General features: G+C 36.4%; 2 protein-coding genes across 3 annotated transcripts; both read right to left on the bottom strand.

Moving 5' to 3' along the window:
- Positions 1-214: 214 nt before the first annotated feature.
- Positions 215-5,831, bottom strand: LOC113728954 (cyanidin 3-O-glucoside 7-O-glucosyltransferase (acyl-glucose)-like). Of its 2 annotated transcripts, none has more exons than XM_072081448.1 (13): positions 5,578-5,831; positions 5,413-5,482; positions 5,270-5,325; positions 4,073-4,148; positions 3,904-3,975; positions 3,616-3,703; positions 3,215-3,470; positions 2,189-2,304; positions 1,833-2,053; positions 1,530-1,558; positions 1,364-1,451; positions 757-847; positions 215-582 (listed from the first exon to the last, which is right to left on the bottom strand). In XM_072081448.1, the coding sequence occupies exons 1-13, from the start codon at positions 5,752-5,754 to the stop codon at positions 333-335; spliced, it is 1,590 nt and encodes a 529-aa protein (XP_071937549.1). In that variant the 5' UTR covers positions 5,755-5,831; the 3' UTR covers positions 215-332. The 2 variants fall into 2 exon arrangements, with proteins under 2 accessions (XP_071937549.1, XP_071937550.1); XM_072081449.1 differs by having other exon boundaries at positions 5,413-5,494; positions 5,578-5,703.
- Positions 5,832-8,967: 3,136 nt separating this feature from the next.
- LOC113728992 (cyanidin 3-O-glucoside 7-O-glucosyltransferase (acyl-glucose)-like) lies at positions 8,968-14,836 on the bottom strand. The gene is made up of 13 exons (XM_027253325.2): positions 14,559-14,836; positions 14,388-14,457; positions 14,242-14,297; positions 12,836-12,911; positions 12,673-12,744; positions 12,381-12,468; positions 12,011-12,266; positions 10,890-11,005; positions 10,550-10,770; positions 10,253-10,281; positions 10,086-10,173; positions 9,578-9,668; positions 8,968-9,440 (listed from the first exon to the last, which is right to left on the bottom strand). The coding sequence occupies exons 1-13, from the start codon at positions 14,775-14,777 to the stop codon at positions 9,191-9,193; spliced, it is 1,632 nt and encodes a 543-aa protein (XP_027109126.2). The 5' UTR covers positions 14,778-14,836; the 3' UTR covers positions 8,968-9,190.

Raw genomic sequence — 14,836 nt, 5'->3', positions numbered from 1 at the left:
CAGAGAAAATCAACTGTCAGTAGACAGCGCAATCAATCACTAGGTCTTCTTCAACGAAATGGGGTCCAAGATAGTGTTAGTACTTGACACTTGGTAAAACATTCAACCATTTTCCCGTCATATTCTAGTAACGCAGCTCCAAGCAGATTACCGGAATTAGCTACTAAATTGTGCTTAGATTCAATGGTGTTTTCAAACAGATTTGAACATCGTGTTGTGGGGTTTGTGCATTATCATAAGATCTATTATGCAAAATTTCAACAGAGATCATAGGAACCACAAATTGATCTAATAAAGTCGCATGAAAAAAGAAAAATGACGAAAGTTATGACTTAGTGATCAGATGCTTTTGAAGTTGAAGGATTAAAGGTATTGTTTTCAACTACAATAATCTCATCTGGCCTGATGCCTCTTCCCTTCAGGAAATTGGAGTACCAATGTGCAGAGAGCTTTGGGTATCTTCTCAATTGCTTGTCATCCAAATCGACGTAGTACAGGCCATAAGCTGTCTGATAGCCTCCCAGAAACTCTAAGCCATCTATGAAAGACCATACAAAGTAGCCTTTTGTGTTCGATCCGTTTCTTCCGAAATTTCAAGATGAAGCACCAAAACAAATCAGGAACATTAAGAAGAAAAAAAATAGAGAAAAAGAAAGAGTCATTTATGCAGTAAGTCATAAAGCTAAAAGCATTAGACATTTAGACAGAACATGCAAAAAACACACAAGTAGATATTACATATGTGCACATGCTTACTTTATAGCATCAAGCAAGGTCCCAATACATGAACGCATATACTTCACCCTTGGTGTGTCGATTAGTGTTCCATTGCGCTTGGTTGATTTACCTATCAAAACCAATCACCCAAAAGATTCTAAAACTTTTTGCGATCGTGGTTAGAGAGAGAGAGAGAGAGAGAGGGAGAGATGAGCTACATATGTTCAAGAAACTTCTGATCATAATTTGATCAGATGAGAATTACAAATTAAAGCAGAGCTAAGCAGCAAGGGAAGAAAAACCAGACTGGAGTCTAGAAGAGCTCTGCACGTTAGGTGGCTGAACCTTAGAGTTTTGGCTGTTGCAACCATGCAAACATAATCCAAAAGAAAATGAAAAATTCTCAAGCATCGCATTCGATTAAGTTGGCAGATTTCTGGTTAAAGTAAATTGCTCCATTTCTCATTGTTGGCCAAAAAAGGCCAGATGCTGCACCATGTTAAGCATTTGGCTGAATCAGGACAATAGGACAGCTACAAAAAGAAGTCTCAGGTATCCATGCAAAGTAAAAGAGGCAAATATGCTTCGATCTGTACATTGATGTGTTTGTATGTGTAAGAGGGAGAGAGAAAGAGAGAGAGCAAACCATTTTCTTGGACATAAATAGGTGGATTGGCATAAACTTTCTTGATATACTCCAGAAGTGGAAAAAGATCGGATGATTCAAGTACATTCTGTTCCAAACAAGAAAGTTAATAATAGTGATCGAAAATGATGGACAGAATATCATGAAATTAAATTCTTAACCCCACTTGATTCGATGGTGCGTCTTCTGGCTCAACTGAAGAAACCGAAAATAGGTACAGAAATTAGTTCAATTCAAACACAAAATATATATGTCCACAAAAGTCATAAAAGAGTTGTAGATTTTGGGAAAATGAGAAGCATTAAGGATGCTTAAGATGAAACTAAGTCCGTACACAAGTTCTCGTAGAACTAACATACAGAGGACAGGCACAATGGCTTAGCAAAAATATAGGGATGGTTGATTAACTAGGCAATAGCAAATTCAATGAGCAAAGAGTAATTAAAGCTCAAAAAAAATGAGTACATACAGAAGATGCTTAGCGCCATATCAGCAGTCATGTCCCTGATATTCATAGTAAGGCTGCCAGGATTGTCCCTGACATAGAATGTGAAATAATAATTCAGCGCTATAAAGTCAAATGAGCCCTTAATTAGCTTAGATTCGCGGGGAGTAAATGCTGGAATCCTCTTGCCAGCATTCTTCTTTACAATGTCAGGATAGTCTCCAAACACCAATGAATGGAGGAACCTGCAGAGGAATCGTGGATAAACCTTAAGATATGCTTATCTTTTTGCTTCAGGTAGCAAAGCAAGATAGCATCTTGCTATTTGTTAGGGACGATTAAATGCAAAGGTACTTATCTACCAAAGATTCATTACTCACCAACCAATATAAAAATCAAATGCTCTTTGAGTTGCAAATACATCTTCAGTAGTATTAGAATATGGAGAAAACCAAGGAGCAAAGATGTTTAGTCCCACAAAACCATGTTGAATGGCCTGCGCAGCACACAAATTTTCGTTAGTTAACTTACTTCCCATAATGTTTCCCCAGAAGCAAAGATCAATAAAAAGAACTACCAATAAGAATTTTAAAGAGAAATATTTAATGTCTTATAGTGCTGTTCTTCCTGAGCAGATTCAAGGTGGGAAGTCATTAATTCAGGCTGCATCACACCCCATAAGTCATTAGGAGTGGGAAAAGGGGGCTTACCCATAGGATTGCCTTTCCATTCCCACGCTATATATTAAGCTACACTTCATGCCAATCCCTAATGGCCACCTGTACAGTACTTGATCTCTATTCCAAAATATTCTTCTCTTCCAGTTCAAGCAAGCGCTGGGAGCACTTGCAACCAGGTTCTTTTCTACGAGACAAATGAATATTGGCATTCCAACTTAAAGTAAATCGTTATATCCATCATTGAAACCAAAATTTGTCACAAGTATGATTTTAACCGCAACTCTTCCAATGCAAATCACTAGATAAGATTCAGAATGTAGCACAAATTACTCAAGACAGCCACCAGACAAGGATTCTACTACTTGGTATACTATGAGAAGTAGAATAAATGCATTGCATAACGTAAATGTTAAAAATTTTAACTACGAAAGCAAATTCTAGCTGCAACACTTTTTTTGTACAGGTTCAACTAACTTTGTGCAATCATCTCGAGCATTTCCAGTTAACACCACTAACACTTTGTAGTTCTTCCATCTGTGACTACTAGGTAGGAGTCACCTCAGTAGATGCAGAGATGTATATGGTTGGATCATGAATCTTTGAAAAACCAAGAGTTTAGTAAGATCACTGTGATAAATCAAGTTTTCAATCACTGTAGTAGAACTATCAAGGTAGAAAACACCAGATTACGTGAGAAAATTATAAAATAAGACATTTTAGCAATACCTTATACTTTCTGTAATATAGTTTCACGACAGATGAATGTGCCAGCAACAAGTTATGACCAGCAATGTATGGCTCAATTGACGAATTACCCTCGGTACACATCAGTCCAAAAGGCAGAGAGCAGCGCCCTGGGGGAATAATTCCGGTATCATAACCAGCAATGGCAATCATATTGGCCTCATTTAAGGTAGTCCAATGCAAAACCCTGTCTCCAAATTCCTTAAAGCATACATCAGCATAGGCAGTAAAGTCTTTCCTGAAGTCATAAACGAATGATGGTATAAATACGAATTATGGTTTAAATTTAATCATGCAATAACCAAATGTACTTCACAATGCATACCGTGTATATAACAAGCTTAAAAGTGAATGGATCAAAATGACAAATATCAAATGCTTACACCATTTTTTGACTGAGCCATCCCCCATATTCATCTTCAAGAACTTGAGGGGCATCAAAGTGAAAGAGCGTGACATGTGGTTGAATTCCTGTTTGTATCATCAGAGAGCTAATATAATCAGACAAAAACGCATTAAGATGAAATGATACTTGGATAGATCGATCTTCAACAGTGTTCAGGAAGTTTAAATGTACGATTGGGATTTGATTCAGTATCATCTCATTTCTGAAGTTTAACTGTAAACTAGAGACTTGATTCAGTGCTTAGTTATTAAACAAAAAAACTTACCATGCATGAGAAGTTCATTGATGAGATTGTTGTAATATTCTAAGCCTTTGGGGTTGACATGGCCTCTTCCATCTGAAAAGAGAGAAAAAAAACCAAGTTTGAGAAGAAAGAAATAAAATGTGTAGTGGTCTTATATAAGTTAATGGTAATACAATAGCACTATACATACTAGGAATAAGTCTTGACCAGGAAATAGAGAATCTGTAAGCCTCCAAACCTATGTCAACCATGTGTTGGACATCTTCCTGAAACAGATAAATTTCCTAAAGTGAACCGCATCCTAATTATATGAAGATTCAATTAGCAGGCTACTGAGGTCAAAATATCTAATAATGTACTATCTCTTAACCAGCAAATATATTCAAAGAGCAGGCTACAGAATTGAGTTGTACGGCAGAATGTTTAGAGATACTGCTGGATGGATCAAGAAAGGCCTGAGGCCGTGAATATTTAGTCTGATAACTAGTTATAACAGTAGCTGCTGATAGAGGCAGCAGGTTGTTTATTTTTTTGTATAAGTTTGTTTTTGGTTGCATAATTTTCTAACATAATGTGGAGCTATGCTGCTGGTTATTTTTTTACTGATTATCAGTAAAACAACTATAGAATGGCCTAAAGATTGCAGTTAGTAGTTTGCAATTGTAATATTGAAGACAGAAGACCAGTGTTTACCAAGCAAGTCAGAAAGATGAGAACTGTTTTAGATTTCTGTCCTCAGTTTGGTAGGAAGAGGGGAAAATAAGAGAGATAAGAACTTGATTTATGTTCTAATACTTGTAGTAATTACTTTTGTTATAAACATCTACAATAAAATCATCTTGATTTTTCGGAATTAATTGTTACAATCTGCTGCTAGCTGCAATAATTGAATCACTTAAAGCTTCTATGCTCAAAGTTTACTACTACACAAATCACTTTCATGCATGATCATTTACTATCTACAACCACAAAAATCATCTGATTGAGGATCAAATTCGTGGAAGGTAAAACAAATATCTAATCCTCTCTTAATTAGCCTCACAATTTGGGGGATCAGATATCTTAGCAATTGATAGTACCAATTGTTTGAGAGAGTGTAGAAACTAAGACAATAACGAAGCTGATCTTAGTACAGTAAGTGTAGATACTAATACAACAAGGACGTATACATGCAGTGATCACCCTCAAGTCCTACGGAGTTGTGAATCTTTTCAAATTTTCAGTCTCCACTACATAAAATTTGTTTTGATATATAATAACCATTAACTGTCTCCAGCAAAAGTGAACCCCAATTTGGGAATCATTCCTTTTTGCTAAGATTTGCTAATGATGGTGCAATTTCATCAATATATGCCAGAAAGCCAAAAGGCAGGAAAGAAATGTGTACCTTGTATTTGTGATACTGATCACATGCTACGTCTCCTGTGTCTCCATTAAAAAACCCTGAAAATTTTATTCAACAGTAGAGCTTACTGGTGGGAAAAAAAAAAAAGACTAGAGCAAAAAAATATTTATTTCAAGAAAACTCACCTTTATTGGCATGGACAAAGGTATCCCAAATGCTAGGAGTCCTTCCATCTTCAAGAGCTGCCCCCTCTACCTATGTATATGTCTATGATTATTAATCTGTTATATGTATATCACTGTTATGTATATAATCATGTGCAAGAAAAAGAAAACAGAGAGAGTACTGACTTGATATGCAGAAGCGCCAGCGCCAAAAACAAAGTCAGCTGGGAAGTCTGATCTTGTATAGTTCTTCACTCTGGCTACCACCATTATAGCCTGACATTGTAACAACGTTAGCACCACTAGTACTAGAATCAGAGGAGCAGAAGCATGCGTAAGACTCCTATGTTTCTGTCTCCACATGGGTGTCTAAATTTGTAGAGCTTTTTTATCTGCTATTTCTATGTTATTGATGGCTTTCATTCATTTCCATTGATGACTTAAATACACATCCAAAGATTGTCACATTTCAAGAAATCTTGTTTGTCTGTTTACAGGACTGTAATGTGGGCAAGGGCTCTTAAATTTCCATAGAAAACAACGTCATTCCTTTGATCATTCAGCCGGCGGTCCATCAAACGTAATTCTACCACAATAAACAAATTAAAATATGCAGTATGTATGCAAATGAAAAAAGTAGTATTTTCACACACTAAACTGAATAGTTGTACAGGTTTAATCAATCTGTGACGCTCCATACTCGGGACATAACACCACCGTACCCTGTGATTAATCCACAAGGCACAAAGCTAAATGGATTTAAATTCCATCAAGTATCAAATACAATTCATCTACATAGTCAAACATTTTCTTTACAACTACGGGAGATTTCATTTCACAAGTTCACTAAGGATCCAACCTAATACGAATATATAATCAACCACCTTGAAGTACTTACATAACTAAGCAAATGTCGAAAATCAAATATAAATTTCCATTTTTTTTTATTGCAATCATCTCTCCATTAGATTCAAAGTCTAAACACCTCTTTCAATGCTATAATCTCTGCAAAATGATAATAAATGGAGTGAATAACAATTTGTTCAGTAAGTAGCACATGTACTTTCTTATTGGCATGAACACATTAGTATATGTAATACCGTGCATAATAATCCCTCATATTTCTAACTTTCAACATTCAACCACCAATGTTTCTATATGCCTCTCCAAAACCCGAGGGGCTTGGGTATTGTACTCCCTATGTACTGGTGATTTATGCTTTCATTTGTGGACTAGTCGTGATGTTGTTAAATGTTGATTTAACTGTAATGTTATTGAAATATTGTTCTTATAATTGTGGATTAGTTTATAAGAATTTTTAAAAAAAAGGTACACTAGTATCATTATAATAATTGACAGGGCAATTACACTATATAATTTTATACAACAAGTGTACGCACCAAACAACAAATTTTTTCTCTAGAATAGCAATATCCAAACACTTTATTAGGTTCGCATTGAAAGGTGTGTTTTAATATGTTGTAATCATTGTGTACATTTTTTAGTTTATCTTAGTATTTACACTTTGTCATTTCAATGAATAAGCTGCTAAATCAATGTAGACATTGACTTATATATGGGCCTCTTTGGTGGACTGTTTTGAGTTTTTCTCTTGAGTAAATTGCTTACTTTTTCGTGTGACAAATAAGTAGTTTCTGGCGGTTCTGTAGTTACTAGCCAAAAAAATTTTCTATCTATATGTGTTTTGGGAATTACTATAAATGTTATCGAAAAAAAAAGTAATGGCATACTACAAGATACACATAAGGAGGCCCTATAGACATACAGAGAAAGTGAGAGAGCGTTGTTGAACGAGAGTGACGTTATACTCATAATAGAAGAAGGGTTTTCTCATAGTTGACATATATTTGGTAATTAAATTGAATCATGTTAAATCTTATTCATGTTGTGTTTCATTAAATTATTATATTGTTGATTTCACACTAATAATTTATTCCATGTCTGGATACCTAACATTTTCTTCATTAAACTCTCTACTGAATTCTTCTTGGCTATCGTATATGATTTTTTCAACCTGCAAGTACTATTCTTAAAGTATATGAATCAAAGTTCTTATCATGAAAATTTCGACTTTAATCTTGGGAGCAGAGTTCCTTTTCTTGTTTTCCAATCGAAACCAGACATACTGATACCATGAGGGCTTGAGCCCTAGATCTAACATCATTCCTGTCATACTACTATGTAGAACTAGGGGGTGCTTGTTCTGTCATTCAAGCAACAGAAGGAGTAATGTCGTTACTGCCTTGCATAGTCCAGTGCCAATCGATATGTGAAGAGATTTGGAAAAATCAAGAAAATCAAAAACTAAAAAAAGAAATAAAATAGTCAAAAAGAAAAAAAAAATAAAACTCAAGTTCTTAAAGTTTTTTTTAGAGTTTTAGTTTAATCCGTTTCATGTGGGATCTAACCAATTCTCCACTCAATAATTTTTTAGGTAAACTCGAATGGAACACCTATTGAATTCCTGATTAAATCAAAGGGAGTTGGGGGTATATGAATGACCCCTTGTAGCAATTAGGAATTGGATGGTCAAATTATCTCTTTGAAATGCACAATTGCAGTTGGACAAGTAGTCTTTAGTTACGAAGTCATTTCACAATAAGTAGACGGAGAAAAAGATTGCGTGGGGGCAAGCCAATCATTGATCAAACGACTTGATTGTTGAATTGGGCATATGAGACAAAGTGATAATATATGTGCTATTCGTTTAAACCAGCAAGCCTCCATATCATCTTGTGAATTTTGATCATGTCAATTGTAAATGGCATGTACGGTACTACGTATTAGAGGATCTGTAAGAATCACTGTAAATTATAAGAATATTAATGAAAAATTAATTGTACATATCATAAACTGCACAGTCTAACTAATTGAATTGTACACATGCAATCAAATAAAGAAACTAGAGCTCTCGAAAATCCTCCTGCAAGAAAAGGTAACAAGATTCAGAAGCACTTGACATTTGATTCACATCTACAAAAGACTCATTCTTGCATCCCAATGAAGCAACCTATGATTGGTTGAACTCTTGCTGATAAATTGAAGGCCATAATAATTAACCCCAAAGGGGGATCGTTTGTCATTGACTTGTTGAAGTTTCGACATGTAACTTTATATCACATGGCCTAAAACTTCAGGGTCTTCAGAAATAAACAAAAGGGGTAATTTCAATTTCATCAAAACAACAAGAACTTTCTCATAACTGCACTTCTATCTGGACCCATGGAGGGATATTTCCAATTAATTGTGCATTTGTAAGAGTTGATCAAAATCATTCCAAAATGTTTTGGCTGAACAAGGATGGTACCATTTAATTCATTGGCTTAAACAAGCTTGATACCTTTTTTTTTTTTTTTTGTGCCCCTTTTGGGATGTCAGGCATTGCGTTAAAGGTTAACATGTCTTAAAAGAAAGTTACAGCAAAGTATAAAATCCATAACAATCCAGGGAAAATACAAACTTCCACTACCAATTGCCAAGAGAATCAACTATCTGTGCAATCTAGTTTGTGGTTTTACCTGAATACAACATATCCACTCAGTTGAGCGCTACAAATTTTGCATTTTCCCGTCATATTCTATGACTGCTGAATGTCTTGTCAACAAGAGTAGCTCCAGCAGATTATCTCAATTTAGCTACTATAACTATGCTTCTTTCTTTGATTCATAGAAGATTTAATGGTGTAATTGAACAGATTCGTGCACCCTATGGTGGAATCCATTGCACCAGAAATTCTATTATGCAGAATTTGAGCAGTTATAAGCACAAAAGATTTGTTTCAGTGGTCAGAGGCTTCTGACATCGAAGAAACAAAGGCTTCATTTCCATCTACAATAATCTCATCAGGCCTGATGCTTCTTCCTTTGAGGAAATTGGAGTACCAATGTGCAGAGAGCTTTGGGTATCTCCTCAACTGCTTGTCATCCAAGTCCACGTAGTACAGGCCATAACCTGTCTGGTAGCCACCAAGTAACTCCAAACCATCTAAGAAAGACCACAGGAAGTAGCCTTTTGTGTTGGATCCGTTTCTTCCGACATTGCAAGAGGAAAGACCAGAACAGGTCAGGAATGTTAACCAGTAAAATTGTAATTTATGCAGTAAATCGTAAGGCATTAGACAGAACGTGCAAAAAACACTCAAAAGTACATATCAGCACATGCTTACTTTATAGCGTCGAGCAAGGCTCCGATATATGAATGCACATATTTCACCCTCGGTGTGTCAATTAGTGTTCCATTACGCTCCATTCCTTTACCTATTAAAACCAGTCAATCAGTCTCCAAAGAGATTCTAAGACGTTAAACTATGAGCTATATATGTTCAAACATCTTTAGATCATAATTTGATCAGGTGACAGATACAAATTAATGCAGACTCCAATAGCAAGGAAAAGAAAATGCGCCAGTAAAAGAGCATCCCGAGCTTCAAAGTCAAAATACCACACTTGCATTTTTGGTGGCTGAACCTTAGAGAGTTGCAACCAAGCATACACATTCCAGAATGGGGAACCATTCAAAAGGAAATGAAAGTTCTCAAGCAATATATACACAGGAGGTTTGATTAGGTCGGCAGATTTCTAGCAATTGCACATCCTTGGTGAGGTAGCAGAGGCAAATGTGTTTTTTTGTGTGTGTGCGTGCACGTGCATGAGAGAGAGAGAGAGAGAGAGAACCATTCTCTTGGATATAAATAGGTGGATTGGCATAAACTTTCTTGAGATACTCCAGAATTGCAAAAAGACTGGATGATTCAACTTCATCCTGTGCCAAATAAGATGGTTAATAACAGGGACCAAAAATGATGAACAGAAAATCATGGAATTCAATTCCTCATGCCAACCTGATCCGTTGTTGCATCTTCTGGCTCTACTAAAGAAACCAAAACATATAAAGCAATTAGTTCAATTCAACAACAATATAGAGCGATAAACGTCATCAGAGAGATAGAGACCTTGACAAAAGAGAAGCATTAAGGACAGTAAAATGAAACTAAAGCTGTGGACAAGTTCTCAAAGAACTCACAAACAGAGGAACTAAAAAAGGCTTTTCAAAAGGGGTACAGGTACTTGATTCACTAGGCAAAATGAAATTCAGTAAGAAAAAAGTAATTCAAGCTTGCGAAAAAACGATCACATACAGAAGATGCTTACTGCCATATCGGCAGTTATGTCCCTGATGTTCCTACTAAGGTTGCTGGGATTGTCCTTGACATAGAATATGAAATAATGATTCAGCCCTATAAAGTCAATGGAGCCCTTGATTAGCTTAGATTCACGCGGAGTGAGTGTTGGAATCCTCTTGCCAGCATTCTTCTTTATAATGTCAGGATAGTCTCCAAACACCAATGGATGGAGAAACCTGCAGTCGAATTGTGGATAAACCATAAAATGAGCTTATCTTTTTGCTTTAAGTAGCAAAGGAAAGAAGTTATCTTGCTGCTTGCCAGGGATGACGAAATGCATAGTGAAGAAACTCACCAACCAATATAATAATCGATGGCTCTTTTTGTTGCAATTACATCTGCTACAGCTTTGCTATATGGAGAAAACCAAGGAGCATAGAGGTTTAGTCCCACAAAACCACGTTGAATGGCCTGCACACAGACATAAATTTCTGTTGTATGACTTGCTTCCCATCATGTTTTCCCAGATATGAAGATCAACAAAAGACCACCATCAGAACTTTAAAGAGATGCATCAATGTCAATCTTATAACTCCAATCCTATTTTTGGCTGATGCAAGATTGGAAATTTTTGGTCAGGCTGCATCATACCCTATATGTTAGTAGGGGTGGCAGCTAGGGGCTCACCAATAGGATTGCCTATCCATTCCCAGGCCTATTAAGCTACCCTTTTTACTAATCCCTAATGGTAAACTATAGAGTATTTGATCTCTATCCAAACTTATTCTCCTTTCTTGCAGTTCCACCAAGTCCTCACAGCACTTGTGAGTTGCGACTAGCGACTAGGCATTTTTTCTACGAGACTTATGGAAACAGACAGAATATTGTCATTCCAATTTCCAGCTTAAAGCAAATTGTTATTTCCAGAATTGAATCCAAAATTGGTGACAAATATGTTTAGAAACAAGCCCTTCCAACGCAACTGGCTACACAAGAGTCAGAATGTAGCACAAAAGACTCGTAATAGCCACTCTTTGGTAGGATATATGTAATTGAAGATACTTGTAATATGCTAGATGATGTAAATGTCGAACAATTAAACTACAAAAGCAAATTCCAGGTGCAAGTGCAACTCTAGATACTAGTAGTTAAAAAGCCAGTGGCTCAGAGCATCAGTACCGGGTTGGAAAGAACTAGCACGTTTCCATCCCTATCTCTATAAATGGGAAATGAATTATCATCTAACTCTGTACAATCATCTCAAGCACTTCCAGTTAGCACAACTAACTAATAGTACCATAGTAGTTCTCCTCTGTGCATGCAGAGATGTATATGGTTGCACTTAGAATTTTTCAAGAACCAAAAGCTTACTAAGATCAATGTGACAAAAATCAAGTGCCCACCATTGAAGTAGAACTAGGTAGTAAAACACTAGATTATGTGAGAAAAATATGAAATGCTATATCATAGTACTACCTTATACTTTGCGTAGTATAGTTTCACAACAGACGAATGTGCCAGCAACATGTTGTGACCAGCAATATATGGTTCAGTTGAAGAATCACCCTCGGTACACGTCAGTCCAAATGGCGGAGAGCAACGTCCTGGGGGAGCAAGTCCATTATCATAACCACCTATGGCAAATACATTGGCCTCGTTTATAGTAGTCCAGTGCAGAACCCTGTCCCCAAACTCCTTGAAGCACAGATCCGCATAGGCAGTAAAGTCTCTCCTGAACACAAGTAATAACTGTTAAGATTTAATCACATAATATGCGCATATAGTTCACCATGCAAACCATATACGAAACAGAGCTCGATCAAAATGACAAAAATCAAATGCTTACACCATTTTCCGACTAAGCCACCCCCCATATTCATCTTCAAGAGCTTGAGGATTATCAAGGTGAACCAGCGTGACATGTGGTTGAATTCCTGTGTGTCATCCGACAGTAATGATGTCAAAACATAAAAACCGTTAAAATGAAAATAAACTCAGATAGAATGTCAACAGCATAGGGGAAGTTTATGTCCGTGCTCTTGTAAGACAAAGATTTGTCAATATCATCCCATTTATGGAACAGTTCACACAAACAGGTTGTTCATTAAGTGCTTACTTATCAAACAGAATAAACCTACCATGCATGAGGAGTTCATTAATGAGATTGTTGTAATATTCTAATCCCTTGGGGTTGACATGGCCTCTTCCATCTGAAAAGAGAAAAGACAAAACAGAGTATGAGAAGAAAGAAACAAAATATGCAGTAGTATTGCAAAGGTAGTACAGTAGAATTAAACATACTAGGGATAAGTCTTGACCAGGAAATAGAGAATCTGTAAGCCTCCAAACCTGTTTCAACCATGCGCTGGACATCATCCTGAAACAGATAAATTTCCTAGAGTGAACTGCATTAAGATTTCATCGTGGCGAAATCATGTATCTTCACACAAACTCGGCCGAGTCATAACCGGAACAGAGGGACCGGTACAATACCGATCACCGAATTGTGGATAATTTAATATCCACAACGATTTGCTTTGACTTGACCGATATTGACTGATTCGAATCTGCGATACATACAATTGGCCAAAATATCATAGTCAACTCGGATATTTTTTTTAGATTCCGCCTTTTATGGTATTTTTTATTTTTAGTAATTTTTTCAGATTTTTTAGAAATTTTAGTATGTTATAACGTGCGTATCACCCTGTATCCAACCGATATTCCGTGACACGACTGCGACCCACGACGACGAACTAAGATCTTAATATTAAACAAAATACATGATTTCGCCACTTGCTATCCGCAATCTTTGTGCTAATTGTAAGAAGATTCGAGTAGCAGGCTACTGAGATCCAGGTATCTCAGAATGTACTATCTCTCAGCCAACAAATGCATTCAAGCAGCAGGACACTGGAGCAGAATTCAATACTAGAGCAGAATGTTTACGGGTACCTCTGGATGGAATCTGGAATGGCCTGCATCTTTGAACATTCAGTCTGATAAGCAGTGATGATAGTTGCAGCAGGTTGTTTTGGTTTTCTTAATAAGTTTTTTGTTTGGGTGCATGTTCTTCTGATGCAATGACCAGCTATGCTGCCGGTAACTTTCGGGTCGCTTATCAATAAAGGAACTATTAGAATTGCCTAAAGATTATAGTTATTGGTTTTCAGTTGTAACTGTATACAAAGTTGAGATTCAGATGCTGCATCTGCTTGAAATAGAAGGTAGAAGACCAGCTCACCGACCAAGTCATAAAGGCGAGAACTACTTTAGATTCCTTATTCAGTTTTGTAGGGAGAAGGGACATTGAGAGATAAAAATTTGATCCATTTTCTTGTACTAGTTGCAGTTACTATTGGCATATATCTAGTAGCCAATTCTATCCCACTATCTCTGCTTAAGCGTTACTTCTGGTGGTAGTTGGAAAATTTGAGTGTCTTAAAGCTTCTACCCTTACAATCTACTGCTAAAATCACTTTCATAGGTGATCAATAATACATTAGGAATAATACAAATCATTCAGAGTTTCTAAACCTTTTGATCTTTTAATCTCCCTCACACAAAATTCATTTTGGGATGTGATAACCATTTACTGTCTCTAGTGAAGACCCGAATTTGGCACATTAGTTAAACTAAGTTTGGCTACTGAAGTTGCAATTGCATCAGTATGCCTGAAACCTAAAAGGCAGGAAAGATATATCTACCTTGTATTTGTGATAGTGGTCACATGCTATGTCTCCTGTGGCTCCATTAGATAGACCTGATCATTTTATTCAAGAGTAAAAGTTTTACATACATAGATGATAAAAATTAGAGCACAAAAAATAAAATTTTCTCAAAACAAACATACCTTTATTGGCATGGGTATAGGTATCCCAAATGCTAGGAGTCCTTCCATCATCAAGAGCTGCTCCCTCTACCTATATATACGTATTATATGATCATAAATTTACTGAGTTCATGTTACTATATTTAATCATGTACAAGAAAATGAAACACAGAGAGTAATCAGAGTATTGACTTGATATGAGGCAGTGCCAGCGCCAAAAACAAAGTCAGCTGGGAAGTCTGATCTTGTATAATTCTCCACTCTGGCTACTACCATTACAGCCAGAGACTGCAACAACATTAGCACCATTAGTACTAGAATCAATGGAGCAGAAGTAAAATACATTAGACTCCTCTGTTTCTGTTTCAACATGGTGACTAAATTCCAGAGATTGTTAGTCTGCTGTTTCATATTTCCATTTGTGGGCTTGATTTATTTTCTTTGTTGACTTAAATACACATTCAATCGTT

The sequence above is a fragment of the Coffea arabica genome, chromosome 2e (genome assembly GCF_036785885.1).
Source record: "Coffea arabica cultivar ET-39 chromosome 2e, Coffea Arabica ET-39 HiFi, whole genome shotgun sequence".
Classification (NCBI taxonomy): domain Eukaryota; kingdom Viridiplantae; phylum Streptophyta; class Magnoliopsida; order Gentianales; family Rubiaceae; genus Coffea; species Coffea arabica.
The sequence above is the reverse complement of the archived record's forward strand: the minus strand, read 5'-3'. Positions and strand labels throughout refer to the sequence as shown.

Bases quoted from the DNA above. Each gene is read 5' to 3' on its own strand.
- LOC113728954 (XM_072081448.1), bottom strand. From the start codon at position 5,754: ATGTGGAGACAGAAACATAGGAGTCTTACGCATGCTTCTGCTCCTCTG. The intron at 5,326-5,412 runs GTGAGTTTTCTT...TAAAATTTTCAG, and splicing joins CTTTGTCCATGCCAATAAAG to GGTTTTTTAATGGAGACACA. The intron at 3,471-3,615 runs GTAAGCATTTGA...TTATGACTTCAG, and splicing joins TGGCTCAGTCAAAAAATGGT to GAAAGACTTTACTGCCTATG.
- LOC113728992 (XM_027253325.2), bottom strand. From the start codon at position 14,777: ATGAAACAGCAGACTAACAATCTCTGGAATTTAGTCACCATGTTGAAA. The intron at 14,298-14,387 runs GTATGTTTGTTT...TAAAATGATCAG, and splicing joins CTATACCCATGCCAATAAAG to GTCTATCTAATGGAGCCACA. The intron at 12,469-12,672 runs GTAGGTTTATTC...GATGACACACAG, and splicing joins TAATGAACTCCTCATGCATG to GAATTCAACCACATGTCACG.